Raw genomic sequence first — 14,890 nt, forward strand, 5'->3', positions numbered from 1 at the left:
AATTCATTAGAATCACATTGAACTTATGAGTCATAGTGAACTCACTAGAGTCATACTGAATTCGTCAATGTCATAGTGAACTCATTATAATCACATTGAACTTGCTAAAGCTATAGTGATATCACTAAAATCATATTGAACTTGTTATAGTCAGAAAGACCTCATTATATTCATGTTAAACTCATCAAATTTATAAAAAACACATTGGAGTCATATTAAACTCATTAGTCATAGTGAACTTATTATGTTCATGCTAAACTCATTAGAACCATACTAAACTAGTTAGAATTATAATGAATCATCAGAGTCATAGTGAACTTGTCAGCACTTATTCTACCAAGTAGGTAATTTCACCTAGCAAGTTGGTGACTTCATCTTGCAAGTTGGGGCTTCATCTAGTAATTGTCCATCTGCCAATTATCCACATGAACTCTTATGTACTATAGACTACATGAGTTTTATATTATAATGTATTTTCATATATAGCTTAAATGAGACATTTTCTTGTAGTGCTAAAAATTTAGATCAGACCTATAGGTAGAAGGTCAATGGAAGATTTTAGTCCGCAAAAAGCCATCAAAGGGCTTAATATTGTATTCTTGGCAATCTAATAAAATCTTAGAGCTTTTATGTTTAGGTGCTTTAATTTGGATTCTTATTCTCTCTAAACTCTTTCTTTCTTCTTCTTTTTTTTTTTAAATTTGTTTTATCTTATAAATCTTAATTTTTTCTCTACATGTAGCATTACCTCGAGGAAGCTCAACTCAAGCTCGAAAACTATTTTGTTTTATTGAAGTTTTTTATTTTTTAACAACCATACTCTACCTCTTTACTTTCATGTCTCCTTGCTTATCTCTTCTCTCCCACCTATTTTGTGCACCCTATCGGTGACTCCATTCCAATATACTCTAACACCATTATAGTATCATCTCTTTCAATTCAAACCATGTAAGCATGCCTCCTCTAGTTATGAGAAAGAGTAAATCTCTAGGCTTTAACCTACCAAATGAAACCGTTTTAATCATATCATACCTCATAATTTTCTCAATTGAGATTTTTTTATATAAACAAAATATTTGTTGCATATATGACTCTGATTATTTATCTCTAAATCAAATATTTTTTTACAATATTACGAAGAAAATCTCCCACGCTATTGCCACTAATATTATAATACACAACTACAATGATAGCAATTCTAGGTGTTTTAATTTTATTAAAAATATATTATATCACAATTTAACTAAAGCAATAAGATATATGTGAAAATATTGCTATATGAAAATCAAATTGATTATTATTAATTAATTATGATAAACATAGTTATAAAATTATTTATACAATTTTAATGGAATTAAAAAAATAATGATGCACTTGATATATTTTTATTAGCATTAACAAAGAAAGTCAAGGCTGATCAGTAAGCATAATCAAACAACCCGTAATCTTCAATTAACGTGGACTAAGCACGTTGGCTGATCGGCTCTTTAATTCGATTACGTTGCGCTAACGGCATACTATAAATTTCCTGGTTCAGCCCTGTCCTCCCTCGTCACCGAGTTCTTATTAGTTTTTCCCTTGAATCGTCATCATCGCGACGACCGAGATAAGGTGAGGGGGAGGAGCGATGACCATGTCGCCGATGACGCTAGCGGCGCTGCTGCTTTTGTTCGGGGTGGTTGGAGTCTCATCGGACGCTTCTGATCACCGCTACAAACCGGATAAAGTTGTCCCTTTGTACGCCAACAAGGTTGGGCCCTACCATAACCCTAGGTATGGATCTTGTTTCATTTTGCACTTATGATTTCGGGAAGCTGTTCTCGATTTAGATATTCTCTGGTCCGTCCATGATGCGAGGGATGCTAGGATTTATAGTGCTGTAAGCCTGTAACCGTGGTAGATCTGATAATGTTCTGCGGTATTTTTGTTGATTTTGTCTGCAGATGCTGGTGAACTGCTAAAATTATTTTGTTTGACAAGACTTGTAAATGAATTGTTTTTATATTGTTAGGACTTCGGAGTTTTAGTTCATTCTGAAAATGGACCTTTTTTGGTTGATTATATGAATTCCTTGCAAAGATCAGTCAAATTTAATGTGCTTTTCAAATCGTTCTTTCCTTAGAGTCTAAGTTAGCTTATGCCGATGAAGGCAGATCTCGCAACCATGTTGTGACTTGTTATTGCTCTGGGATGGTCTTTTTACAATTAGATGGTTCCCTATTAATTACCAGGTGTTTTTATTGCTTCAAATTGTTATTTTGTTGATATTTATTTCTCCATCTGCAACATTATGTAGTCGGATCAGAGTAGGCGGAGCTGGTTTCTTTGATTCTTCTCATAGCTTTTGCTGTTTTTGACATGGCAGTTTAGGGAAATAATGCAAGCTTCCTTTTTGGGATGTTTTACTTCTACGACCTTGGTCTTGCACTCATCAAATTTGAAATTTTGAGTACCAGGTGCCGATTGCGAAACCTGTTTAAAAAATTGATTATCTATTAAGATTCAAAAGATAAAAGTTAAATAGCAGCTTCATGATGGCTAAGTTTGTGCTTGAAATTTGGCTAAGAATGAAAAAAACAAAGGAAAATTGGCTCTCATGGTGGTTCTGCATCTTCTAAACCTACATATGGGGATCCCTAGGAATTTTTTTAGTCATCTATTATTCATTTAAATTGTTTATGTTTTCTTGATTATCTCTTTTCCTTTGCAGTGAGACTTATAGGTACTTCGATCTCCCCTTCTGTTCCCCAGGTGAGCACCGTCTATTTTCTTCCTCTCTCTGTCCAACTAATCCTCCTTGTCCATGACTTCTGTACCTTTCTCTTCCTCTTATGTTTTATAGCCCACAATTCTTATTTTACATATCAAAGCATGTGACAGAACCTGTGAAAGATAAACTAGAAGCTCTTGGTGAAGTTCTAAATGGTGATCGCTTGGTTGATGCGCCATACAAACTTGACTTCCGTGTTGATCATGAATCGGCATCAGTGTGCAAAAAACATCTCGCAAAAGAAGAAGTGGCTAAATTCAGGAGTGCAGTTGCTAAGGAGTATTACTTTCAGATGTACTATGACGACCTTCCTGTGTGGGGTTTCATTGGAAAAGTTGAGAAGGATTTCAGAACTGAGCCTAGCGAGTACAAGTACTTCCTTTACAGGCATATCATGTTTGAAATTTATTACAACAATGACCGTGTTATTGAGATCACTGCGCACACTGATACTAATTCAATGGTTGACATCACCGAGGATAAAGAGATAGATGTGGAGTTCATGTATTCTGCAAAGTGGAAGGAAACTGTTACACCTTTTGAGAAGAGGATGGAAAAGTACTCACAAACTTCTTCCCTGCCACAACACTTGGAGATCCACTGGTTCTCAATTATTAATTCTTGTGTTACAGTACTTCTGCTTACTGGATTCCTTGCCACGATCCTAATGAGAGTTTTGAAGAATGATTTTGTTAAGTAAGTGGCATTCTGAAAAGTTGATCTTGCTTATTAGTTAGCATTTCCTTCAATAATATTTGCAGTCTAGTGGACCAATTAATTTTATTTAGATTCTCTTAGACACATTTACAATTGCATGATAAACTATCAATTAGTTTCTTACTTTAGGTTGTAGGGTTGCAAGTGACTCTTGATTTTCAACTAGACCCTGATCATTTTGGTCTGCAGGCTGATTTGTTAACATGTTTTTTGAACTAATTATTTTTAGCTGTGAATCATCAATCTAGCTTGTTTTTTTTCAAGAAAACAAAATCTTTGAGAATTTATTCTCTCATTGCATTGGTGCAATGATCGGAAGAACTTTTTTGCAGAAATAGTGATGCAGTTTCAGATTTTAGCGCATTTTTTATTTTTAAGAAATCAAGAAATTAAAAAGGCTGGTAACCTTGAACTGTTTGAAAGTAGATATGGCATTCTCTGATTGTTTTTTGTTCATTTTATTGGCATTATTGTTTCATCTAGATATACAATAGTGTGCTATTGAGTAGAAGTTTACCGAGCCATCATTCATCAATCGAGAATGTAGGTGTTTGGGCTTTGGTCACATGAAATATTTTAATTGGACAACAATGAAGATATGTAGATTTATTCTTGAATTTCGAAAAAAAAAATGTTATTTCAAAGGATTGTGGCTTTTAAGATTTAGCTTGACTTCTTCCTTTATCTGTTGAAAAATTGATTTGTATTTTCTAGATGATCAGCATATGCCATCATAACGCCGGATGATCATATTCTATTAAAGAAAATATGCTTTTCTTCATTTTTTCAAGATTTGCAAATACATGTTTTTGTTTTCTGGGTCGGTCAGCAACTCATGCTATCCTCATTCTGTTTTATTTGATTAAGATACACACATGACGAAGAGACAGGTGATGATCAAGAAGAGACTGGGTGGAAATATGTTCATGGTGATGTTTTCAGGTTCCCCAAGAACAAGTCCTTGTTAGCTGCTTGTCTTGGTTCTGGTACTCAATTGTTTGCTCTGTAAGTATTCATGATCGAACATTTCCACCTATGTTATGTTCTCACCATGAGTATAATTAGGAGGATCTCAGTAATTATATGTGATCATTGATTGTTTAGTGTCAGGTTGTGGAACTATAGTAATTTAAATATTTTGAATCTCAATTTTTTTTTCTTGGCATGGTTTGCAGTACAATTTTTGTTTTTGCCCTTGCATTGGTGGGAGTATTCTACCCGTACAACCGGGGAGCACTGTTTACCGCACTGGTAGTTATTTATGCTCTCACATCTGGTATAGCTGGCTATACTGCTACTTCCTTCTATTGTCAGATGGAAGGATCGAATTGGGTAAGTTGTCGATTTACCGTATCTTCAAGTCGCTTGAACCCTTTTTTATGACTTCAATACTGGTGGCAGGTTAGGAATCTGCTATTGACAGGATTTCTTTTTTGTGGGCCTCTGTTCTTGACATTCTGCTTCCTTAATACTGTAGCTATTGCATATAATGCTACTGCAGCATTGCCATTTGGTACAATTCTTGTTATTGTTCTCATTTGGGCGCTGGTGACATCGCCTCTGCTCGTTTTGGGTGGGATAGCAGGCAGAAACAGCAAAACAGAGTTCCAAGCTCCTTGTCGTACTACTAAATATCCCAGAGAAATTCCACCACTACCTTGGTATCGAAGAACCATACCACAGATGGCAATGGCTGGGTTTCTTCCTTTCAGTGCTATCTACATAGAACTCTACTATATATTTGCCAGCGTGTGGGGTCACAGGATTTACACTATTTATAGCATACTCTCTGTGGTTTTCATAATTCTGCTCATTGTCACGGCATTTATTACCGTGGCAATGACCTACTTTCAGCTTGCCGCTGAAGACCATGAATGGTGGTGGAGGTAAGCTAATAATTGTTCTCTAATCTTCTACGCCAAACAAATGAGTTTACCCGCTCAATTGTGTTTTATGCTTAAGTTATCTTTTAAGGAATATGTTTTTTGTGTATGCTAAACTGCTGTGCTTTTTGTTATATCCGCCATTTTAGCTGAATGTCAATTTTGATTCCCTTCAGTTCTATTATCATTCTATGTTCTAGATATTTTAGGTTACGAATGTGTGAGAGGTTTTCTGAATTCAATACTGAATGATTTCAGATATGAAGAACATAGTTGATGACCGATAGAAGAAAACTTTCAGTTTAGTGTAGTATTTTTTTGACACATAATTCATTTTTTTTTTCTGTTTACTTGCCGGGATTTTGGTGTATTTTATTATTTAATTATGTTGTTTTTACCATGCCTTTTAGCTTTCTAGATATCAGTGATTATTCTAAAATATAATTGTTAGAATTTGAGAAGGGTAAAAATACCTTCTGCTTATTATACAAAATTATCCCTATTTATAGATCTATACAAGATGTCTTAATAAAGAAATAAATAACTTCTAATTGATACATAATTGCCTCAATATAATCCTTCCTAATTCAGCTACCCAAATATAGAAGGATATTGGTGTGATCCAAGTGAGCCTCCCACGGATTCTCATCCTGACCGTGGGATCAAATGCTAAGGGACGGCTGAGATTTTGACACTCCCCCTCAAGCTGGAGACCAGCTTGCAATTACTCGCTTAGAGGTAGAGCTGCATTGGTTATGGATAGGATATCAACCACCAGAGAAAGTCGGCAATGAAGGCCGATGATGGAAAACTATCCTCAAAATTCCGACAATTAAGGCCGGTTGTGGGAACTTGTATTCCTCGGAATTCCAGCAATGAAGGCCGGTGATGAGAACATCCTCAAAATTCCGGCAATGAAGGCCGGTGGTGGAAACTAGTATTCCTCAGCATTCTGGCAATGCAGGCCGATGATAGGAACCTGTATTCCAACAATAAAGGCCGGTAGAAGGAGTAATATTCCTCTAAATCTTGGCAATGAAGGCCACAACCACAAAACAGAGGGCACGCGCGGTTTGGACTTACTCGACTCTCGTTCGATATCCTACGGCAATGAAGGCCGATGGTGCAAAACAGAGGGCACGAGCTGTTTGGACCGCACGACTCCAACGGCAATGAAGGCCGCTTTCTTCTCTCTGCTTTCTTTGATTTGTATATCACAGGCGATTCCAAAATAAGATCCATTTGATCTTAAGTTACGGCAATAAAGGCCGATTTTTTTTTCTACAATAAAACTTGAAAGGCCCTTTTAATTTTAAATTGAACCTCACTGGACCGGATCGATCCAAAGCTAATCCAAAGCTCAGCAAGGGCCTGCACGCAGGGAGCCACTTGCTAGGAGTCTTCTTGCTTCGCAGGAGGCTTCTTTGACTCCTTCGTATTCTTCCTTCCTGTCCGATTGGGCTCCCTGACTGTTCGACTCAACTCCTTCGGTGCTCCTCCCTTCCTCTCGGGTCGGATCGGGATACTTGCACCGCACGGTTCCGCACAGGATGCTCACCACGAGAGCTTCAGTGTCGTCCTTCGGGTGCATCGTAGGAGGTGCTTCTTCGGCTCCTTCGTGGCTGTTCAACAAATCCTTCAACGACTTCTCCCTTCTGTCGGATCGGAAGGTACGACGCTTCTTCGACTCCTTCATCTCCTACGTGGCTGTTCGACTAGGTTCCTTCGACGATCTTCCCTTCCTATCGGATCGGGATGCTCGCCACGTTCTACATGGTTCCGCCTATTCAGCTGCAAGAGGGAGCCTTGGTGTCGTCCTTCGGTTTCGACAACCGGTCGGCTTCTTCGTGTCGACACTGGATGAGGCAGTCACAACTGGCTTCTCCAATCGCAAGCGCCGCACAGTTCTGTCTTCCGATCCCTTCTTCTTCTTTCTTTTTCTCCTTTGGCGATCTACGACTTTTCTTCCATGGCAATAGGATTCGGATCCGGTCGACTTCTTCGTGTCGACCGTGGATGAGGCTTCGGGTTCGTCTTCCGTTAGGCTCCGGCAAGACCACTTCCCGCAAGCGGTATTTCTCGGACACGATCTTTCTCGCTCGATCGGCGGCAAAGGGACGGGAGCTCGCTCGTGCGGTATCTCCGCTTCGTCTCGGCTTCTTTTCCTCTCGGATTTTTCTTTTTCTCCTCCGTTGATCTAAGATCGTCTTTCGACGGCAATTAAGGCCGTTGGCTCTGATACCATGTTAGAATTTGAGAAGGGTAAAAATACCTTCTGCTTATTATACAAAATTATCCCTATTTATAGATCTATACAAGATGTCTTAATAAAGAAATAAATAACTTCTAATTGATACATAATTGCCTCAATATAATCCTTCCTAATTCAGCTATCCAAATATAGAAGGATATTGGTGTGATCCAAGTGAGCCTCCCACGGATTCTCATCCTGACCGTGGGATCAAATGCTAAGGGACGGCTGAGATTTTGACAATAATTGTTTTTAATTAGCAACTCATGTGGCATGCAGCCTGTTGCTTTCCTCTAAAATTTGGTTTGACAGCTTTTTATTTTTTGCTTTTCTTTTGAATGACATAAGATACCACAATTCTAAGTTGTGCTGCAGAAATGCAGCAAAAAAGTTCTACATGTGCTTGCCCCCGTGCATGGCTTCACGACAATGGAGAACCCGGGAGGATCTAGAACTCATTTTAGACAATCTACAAGGCCTTTCCGTTCCAATTTGAGCCCATCATCCAAGGATCTATGAATGAAAAACATTCTTTGATTTTAGTATATATTTTGATATATCAATTACTGACGAAAAGGATTTTATAGGAAAAACCAGCCCAAACAATCCTCAAATATGGTGCCATAAAAACAAATGTGTAGCAAGAGTATTATTCAAATATCTTGCCTATATTTGAGCAATCATTTTTCATTCCTTAAAAGTTATGGTTATTCCCTAAAATTTAGGAAAATGTAGTTGCTTTTAATTTGTTTTTCTTGAATTATGAAAGTTCTTTGCACAATTCTTGCCTTGAATTTAGTGTTATTAATGAATTGATTTAAGGTATAAGATCTATTTATATGTGTTCTTATGCATATGAGATAAGGATTGATTTAATCTACTTATCCATATCCTACTTCAATAAATAAGGAAATAACGGGCGCATTGTTGTGGACAATTTGATTTTTGATTGAATAAAGTTTGCAATTCAAGCTTGCATTAAAAATTTGATGTAAAACGTACATGCAAATATGAGTTAATGAATTTGCACGCTTAATATGTAGAGCACAATAATTATAAACTTTATATTGATTTTGAACGACAAAAGAAAACACAAAAAGCGGTAAGACAAGCTTAGGCTAAACCACATGCCTAGGAGTTAAGATCGTAAAATAGCCAACTTAATCTACGTTGCATGCATGGATGATTTTCAACAAGATATCCCTAGATTAACAATGAGACAAGTCACTATGAGAAATTCCACTCATTCAACTCTTTAAGATTACTAGGTTTTAGCGGAGATCAATTAACAAGCTCCATAAGAATCCATTAAGCCACGAATTAGGGTAACTAAGAAAATAAGCGACTAGGGAAAGAGTTCACCAATATCAAGTAATATGCAAATATGGGTCTTCAAATCAGCAATCCCCTTAGCCTCAATATTCTGGACAGCAACCTGGAATAGCTATGGAATTTTGGATGGCAACGGAAACCTTTTGGTTGAGAGATAATGTGTAGATATGCCTGCAGAAATCTGTGGACAGCAATCTAGCCTTCATGGATCAGCAGTTTTGCAAAGGTATTGGGCCAGAATTCAATGATGAAGACGTCATAAACTTCTGGACAGCAGGATCACTCCAGGACAACAGGATCACTCCAGAAGGAACTCTGTTTTCAGCAATCACGGGGAAGATTTGGAAGGGCTAACAAGTGGAGGGAGGAGGGGAATGGGATGACTGGCTAGAGCAGGGAGGGGAGCAAGGCTTGGGCCAGATTTGGGCTCCGTAGTTAGGAAGCCAAGGATGGAAAATCTGAAATGTATTTCAGATTTGGTGAATTAGGAATTAGGAGGGAGTTTGAATTTCAAACCCAAGAAATTAAGGAGAATAAAGGGGTGGCTGATTTGGGGGAGGAGGGGCCGGCTGATTAATTGAGCATTAATGGGTTGATTGGAGACTTGATTGGGAGCTTATGATAAGATTTTTGGAATAGAAACATGCGGGTTTTGTTGAAAAAGCTTGTGAGCTTGTTCCACCTCTCCCCTTCTTCTCCTATAGGATAGCTTGCGAGCTATGCCTCTCTTCGTCTCAGCTTCTAACCTCTTCTTCGCTCCATGGTGATCACTCCAAATGTATCATTCTTCTCGATGAATGCAAGCTTCTTTAGGTGTGGTCTTTATTTGTGTTTGTAAGAGTTAGAAGTTTTAAATGTCTTTTTATTATGATATAAAAGTGTCTTTTTAAGTATTTTTGTGTCTTTTCTTTTATCTAGGAAGTCTAGTCTTTGCTCGCAAAAATTTTGGTCCCTTCCCAAATTTTTGCTTGTATCAAATTGATATACGAGCGAGTTAGTATATCCTAGGTTTGGTGTCATGCCAGTTGTCATGTAGGTTTTGTTTTTGAGTCATGAGTCATGGTCCATGCAATCAATCTTCGGAAGCCTCAGGACAAGTTCAAAGTAAACTCAAGCTTCATCAGGAGATGAATTCTTTTAACCGGAGGAGAATCTGATGTAGGCAGGGGAGGGGGTCAAAATAAGTTGGGTTTTAAATTTTGGTTGAGTTTCTAAAATCAGCTCATTAATGAGCCTCTTCTACTTATTTAGCTCATTAATTGGAGAAATTTTATACTTAAAAGCTCATTATGTGGAGTTAAATCTTTGTCTCTTTGGTTTCCCCAAGCTTGTACCTCTTCCCCTCCCTTTTCCTTCTCGGTTTTCCCTTGTTGGCTGGTTTTCCAAGCCTGCTGCCTTGTCTCCTGTGCTGGCTGTTCGGGTCCCTTGCTGGCTGGTTTCCCGTGAGTTGTTGCCTTGTCTCCTGTGCTGGCTTTTCGGGTCCCTTGCTGGCTGGTTTCCCGTGGCTGTTTAGGGGGAATTCCGTGGACTTTTTCCCTGTTTTCTGTGCAGTTTTCCTGCTTCTGTTTTGCTGTCTTTTGGCCTTCTATATTCCATGATTTAATGAGATAATTTAGTAGTTTTAGGTGGCTGTTTGGCTGCCTTTTTCTTCTATAAATAGGAGGTGTTCTGGGATGTTAAAGGCTTGCTTATGATGAGATTTTTAGAATAGAAACCTCTGGGTTTTGTTGGAAAAGCTTGCGAGCTTGTTCCACCTCTCCTCTTCTTCTCCTATAGGATAGCTTGCGAGCTATGCCTCTCTTCATCTCAGCTTCTAACATCTTCTTCTCTCCATGGTGAGCACTCCAAATGTATCCTTCTTCTCGATGAATGCAAGCTTCTTTAGGTGTGGTCTTTATTCGTGTTTGTAAGAGTCAGAAGTTGTAATTGTCTTTTTATTATGATATAAAAGTGTCTTTTTGAGTATTTTTGTGTCTTTTCTTTTATCTAGGAAGTCTATTCTTTGCTCGCAAAAATTTGGGCTCGCAAAAATTTGGGAAGCCAAATTTTTGCTTGCATCATAATTTCAGATTTCTATTCTCCCTCCCTAATCCCCACCTAAGCCCACCCGCCCCTTCTCCCCTTCCACTCGAGCCCTCTCTCCTCCCTCCCTCTTGGCCGGATTCCTCCCAAGTGACGGCTCCCCCTCCTCAACGTTTCTACGCACAACAAGGTGTCCCCATGGTCATGCATGTCCGATATGGAGCGTGACCATGGATTCGTGATTGATTGTCAAGGAGATATCGACGTCATACGATCGCCATTCTTCGACATGGGATTCAGATTCGACCATACCGTTGAAGATTACTTAAGCCGTATTCTTTCCACCCTCGTGGACGTCATCGACGAGCAACTACCGATAGATGATTGGACAATCACCAGGCGCCCAACCGCTTCCCCAACTCCGATTTCTTCCCCGACGACTAGTCCCCTCAACGTCACTTGTTTGATAGTGGCATCCTTAAGTGTGCTTGCAATTCTCCTCCGCTAGCCTCCACTTTCAAGAGATTGAGTGAAGGATCTCTAGGTGAATGATCTATTATTTAAACTTGAGGCTTGTGTTACATTTGCTATTTGCATTACCTGCTAGTCATTAGTTGTTATTTTGCTAGTCCTACTATTCTCAAATTGTAACAAATTACTATTACTTAATCTTTCAATGTCATATTCTTAAACCTTCACTTGAGCAAACAAAGAGTTTATTGGTAGCAAAGCAAAGTTCATCACTTCTATTAATATCTTAATTGCAATTCTTGGTTATCGCATTTAGTTTCACATCAAAATGTGAATATTTTACTGTCACTTTGGGGAAAAAATATAACTACGTTCAAATAATAGAAAATTTCACTTCAATAAAAATAAGGTTTTCCATTTATTTCGTCTTAATACAAGTTTGGGTAAAAGGAAAAATCTTAAGATGATGCTAGTTTTGGAATGAGTTGCAAGTACTCAAGAAACTCTAATTACTCTTTTTGAAATAAATCGAAACCTCGAATACCAATAAATAACAAAAAAATAGCTATATGGAAAAAATAAAATGAATAATGTACATTTAATTAGTAGTATCACATTATGGATTCAAAATGAATAAGAGGAAAATGAAGGAGACGATCAAGCTAGAGAAGGCATGGATCTTACACTAGAGATGCTAGATTGTGTTTTGATCCTACAACAAAGACGGAGATGCGCCTCTGTTGATGGAGTGGTGCGTTGCTGATGGATATTGAGCTTGAGCATAGGTGATGAAGAAAGCTGATCATAGGTGATCGAGATGAAGTTGATGTCGGTTGAGTCGTGATTTGTTCTGCAATAAATAACCATTGCGATCTTTTGGCTTTAATGTTTTGTTAGACCGGTCCGCTGGACCGGTCCAGCCGGTTCAGGCGGGACCGGTTCACGGGAGAATATCGCGAACAGGCGGAGAAAGCTTCCGCCTGGGCGGAAGCCGCGCGTGACGCACGCCTTGCGGGACGGTTTTTGGAAGGTTTTTGAATGGATTTTAGGAGGGAAATTGATTGTAGGGATTGTTTAGGAAATTCCTTTTGAATTGTATGCATTAAATAGTATATTTTCCTAGGTTTTGAGCATCTTGAATTTGGCTGAAATTTGAGATCTCTTAGATTTTGGTTTCTTTGGGCTCTAGCGGCGTCTAGAGATTTGGGAGAGATCGATCCTCCTCTCGAATTGAGGATCAATTGTATCTTTTCTATTCTGTTTCATCTATCAGTAAAAATACAAGTCTTTTCTCCACGCTTTTCTCTCCGATTTGCTATTTTTCCACTGTTTCTCGGCTGATTTCTGCTGTGGACAGCAGTTTTACATTGGATCTACTTGGTTTTGGTGAGAAACACTTGGAAATCCAAGTGTTTCCTATCATGTTTTTCCTCACTGTTATTCTCTTATTAAACATTGATTCAACTAAATCAAACCAAAACTGTACTCGAGTGCTTTTTATGCTTGCTTGCTTCTGATAGGAATTACTTGAGTTCGCAAGTAACCCTAAGGTAATACTTGAGTTCGCAAGCAATCCTAACTCAAACCAGTAAAAAAACAACAGTAAATCTGCTGTCCACAGCAGTTAAACAGCAGGAAATAGGGAAATCGGAGAGAAAAATACAAGCAGAGGCTTGTATTTCACTAGAAGCAAAAGCAAATAACAAAGATACAATTATTCTTCGATCCGAGAGGAAGAACGTACTCTCCACATCTCCAGCAATGCCAAGAGCCCAAGTACAAACCCTAGATCTCAAATCACCCTTAAGAGTGTTCTTTCCCTTTTAATCTCCACTCTCCAATTTCAAGTGCTCTTTCGCAGCGTTGCTAGAAGTTAGGCTACTTAGCATTAGGATTGAGGTGCTAAGGCTGCATGGAAGGTTTAAGGAAAGTTTCTCCACGAAAGGTCGCAAAAATGCATAAACAGGGGATCTACTTATTTGGCATTTAATAGATATCTTTCAATAAAATGATGTTTAGTACTCATTCATTTTTTTGCTCTGCTCCCTGCTAGAAGTTTGAGTTATAGTTTTTTTTTTTCAGTTCAACTAAAATTGGATTATTAATCTTTTAAAGTTATGCAACTAAAAGTATGTTGTAGTGGACTTACCTACCTCTAAAATTGCTAATTAGATGTTTGTGCTACACTTAGCTTGTGTGGAATCAAAAAATTTCTCTGTTTCTTTTATGACAGAGCACTCCTTTGTGGAGGATCTACCGGCTTGTTTGTGTATGCATACTGCTTTTACTACTATTATGCTCGGTCGGACATGTCAGGATTTATGCAGACATCCTTCTTTTTTGGTTACATGGCCTGCATCTGCTACGGTTTCTTCCTCATGCTTGGCTCAGTAGGTTTCAGAGCCTCACTGTTCTTTGTTCGCCACATATACCGGTCGATCAAGTGCGAGTAATTCTTGCAACCCGAACAAGGAAATGCAGTTTCTTATAAATTCTCCAGCGCAGATGAAGGATGACGAATCGTATGTTCAGTAAGCATTGTAATCTGCGTCTTATTTTTTGAATTTAGGATGTCACCGCATTGCTTCCAAACCTGTTTTTTTTGTCAAATAGTTAATTTTACCCAATGAACTTTTATCTGAATTATTTTTGTTGTACTCTGCCTGCTTAAATTCTAGTTGATCCTTTTCAAAAGAAATAGTTGTCAATATTGTTGTTATTTCCGAAAACTACAAGGAACTGGTTACCTGCTAGTTATGTAAGCAGCATGAAAATTCATGGGTTATTAGCATTACACCATTTGGCATTATCAGGGATAAAAATAAATTTGGGTGAGAATATCCTGATCACGCCTTTCACGATTCGCACGAGCAAACGCTAGTTCGCCTTTTGTGCTTCGCCAGTTCGCCTTCCACGGTCCGCTGGTCGTAATTGAGCCGAGTATCTTTTGGTTTGAACTTGAGCTCGATAACACAACGAGCTAGAGCTCGAAACTCGATAAGCTCAACTCGCGAGCTCGTTAACGAGTCGAGTTGTAGCCGGCTTGACTCATTTACCCCCTAATCTTGACCCAATTTGTATCCCTTTATCAATCAGTGCTATTACTTTTGTTTTACATAAATTTCTATTAAATTACGTTCTTTGTTTTTAGTTTTAAAAGTCAAGATTTATCAATGTCACGTAAGTGTTTTTTCTTTTTGGGTAAATGTCACGTAAATGTAAACGAGATGCAAATTTAGCTCTGCATGCTAGTGTCAGTACTGGTATTAGTAAGGATTATCTACTATAGAAAAAATGCTATTCTCTCAACAAAGAAATGATATTCTTTCTGCTTTCCTGTTTTTGATTAGTCATTGAAAATGTTTTGGGCAACAAATCTGTTATGAAGTATGGAAGTTTGGCCATGCTCTGAATAGCCAGTGGAATAAATATCATTTCAGGCTT

The 14,890-nt window shown here is 38.3% G+C and overlaps 1 protein-coding gene across 1 annotated transcript; it reads left to right on the forward strand.

Annotated features, from left to right (window-relative positions):
* The first annotated feature begins 1,530 nt into the window (after positions 1-1,530).
* Positions 1,531-13,923, forward strand: LOC110111563 (transmembrane 9 superfamily member 3). Its single transcript, XM_020843486.2, has 7 exons — positions 1,531-1,773; positions 2,711-2,751; positions 2,881-3,466; positions 4,355-4,492; positions 4,663-4,819; positions 4,889-5,373; positions 13,680-13,923. Exons 1-7 carry the CDS (start codon positions 1,628-1,630, stop codon positions 13,897-13,899), a joined length of 1,773 nt encoding a protein of 590 aa, XP_020699145.1. The 5' UTR covers positions 1,531-1,627; the 3' UTR covers positions 13,900-13,923.
* The last annotated feature ends 967 nt before the right edge of the window (positions 13,924-14,890 follow it).

This window comes from Dendrobium catenatum, unplaced genomic scaffold (assembly GCF_001605985.2).
Source record: "Dendrobium catenatum unplaced genomic scaffold, ASM160598v2 fragScaff_scaffold_167, whole genome shotgun sequence".
Classification (NCBI taxonomy): domain Eukaryota; kingdom Viridiplantae; phylum Streptophyta; class Magnoliopsida; order Asparagales; family Orchidaceae; genus Dendrobium; species Dendrobium catenatum.

Coding starts and splice junctions, on each gene's coding strand:
- LOC110111563 (XM_020843486.2), top strand. CDS start 1,628: ATGACCATGTCGCCGATGACGCTAGCGGCGCTGCTGCTTTTGTTCGGG. Junction 2,752..2,880: donor TCTCCCCTTCTGTTCCCCAG/GTGAGCACCGTC, acceptor AGCATGTGACAG/AACCTGTGAAAGATAAACTA. Junction 4,820..4,888: donor AGATGGAAGGATCGAATTGG/GTAAGTTGTCGA, acceptor TACTGGTGGCAG/GTTAGGAATCTGCTATTGAC.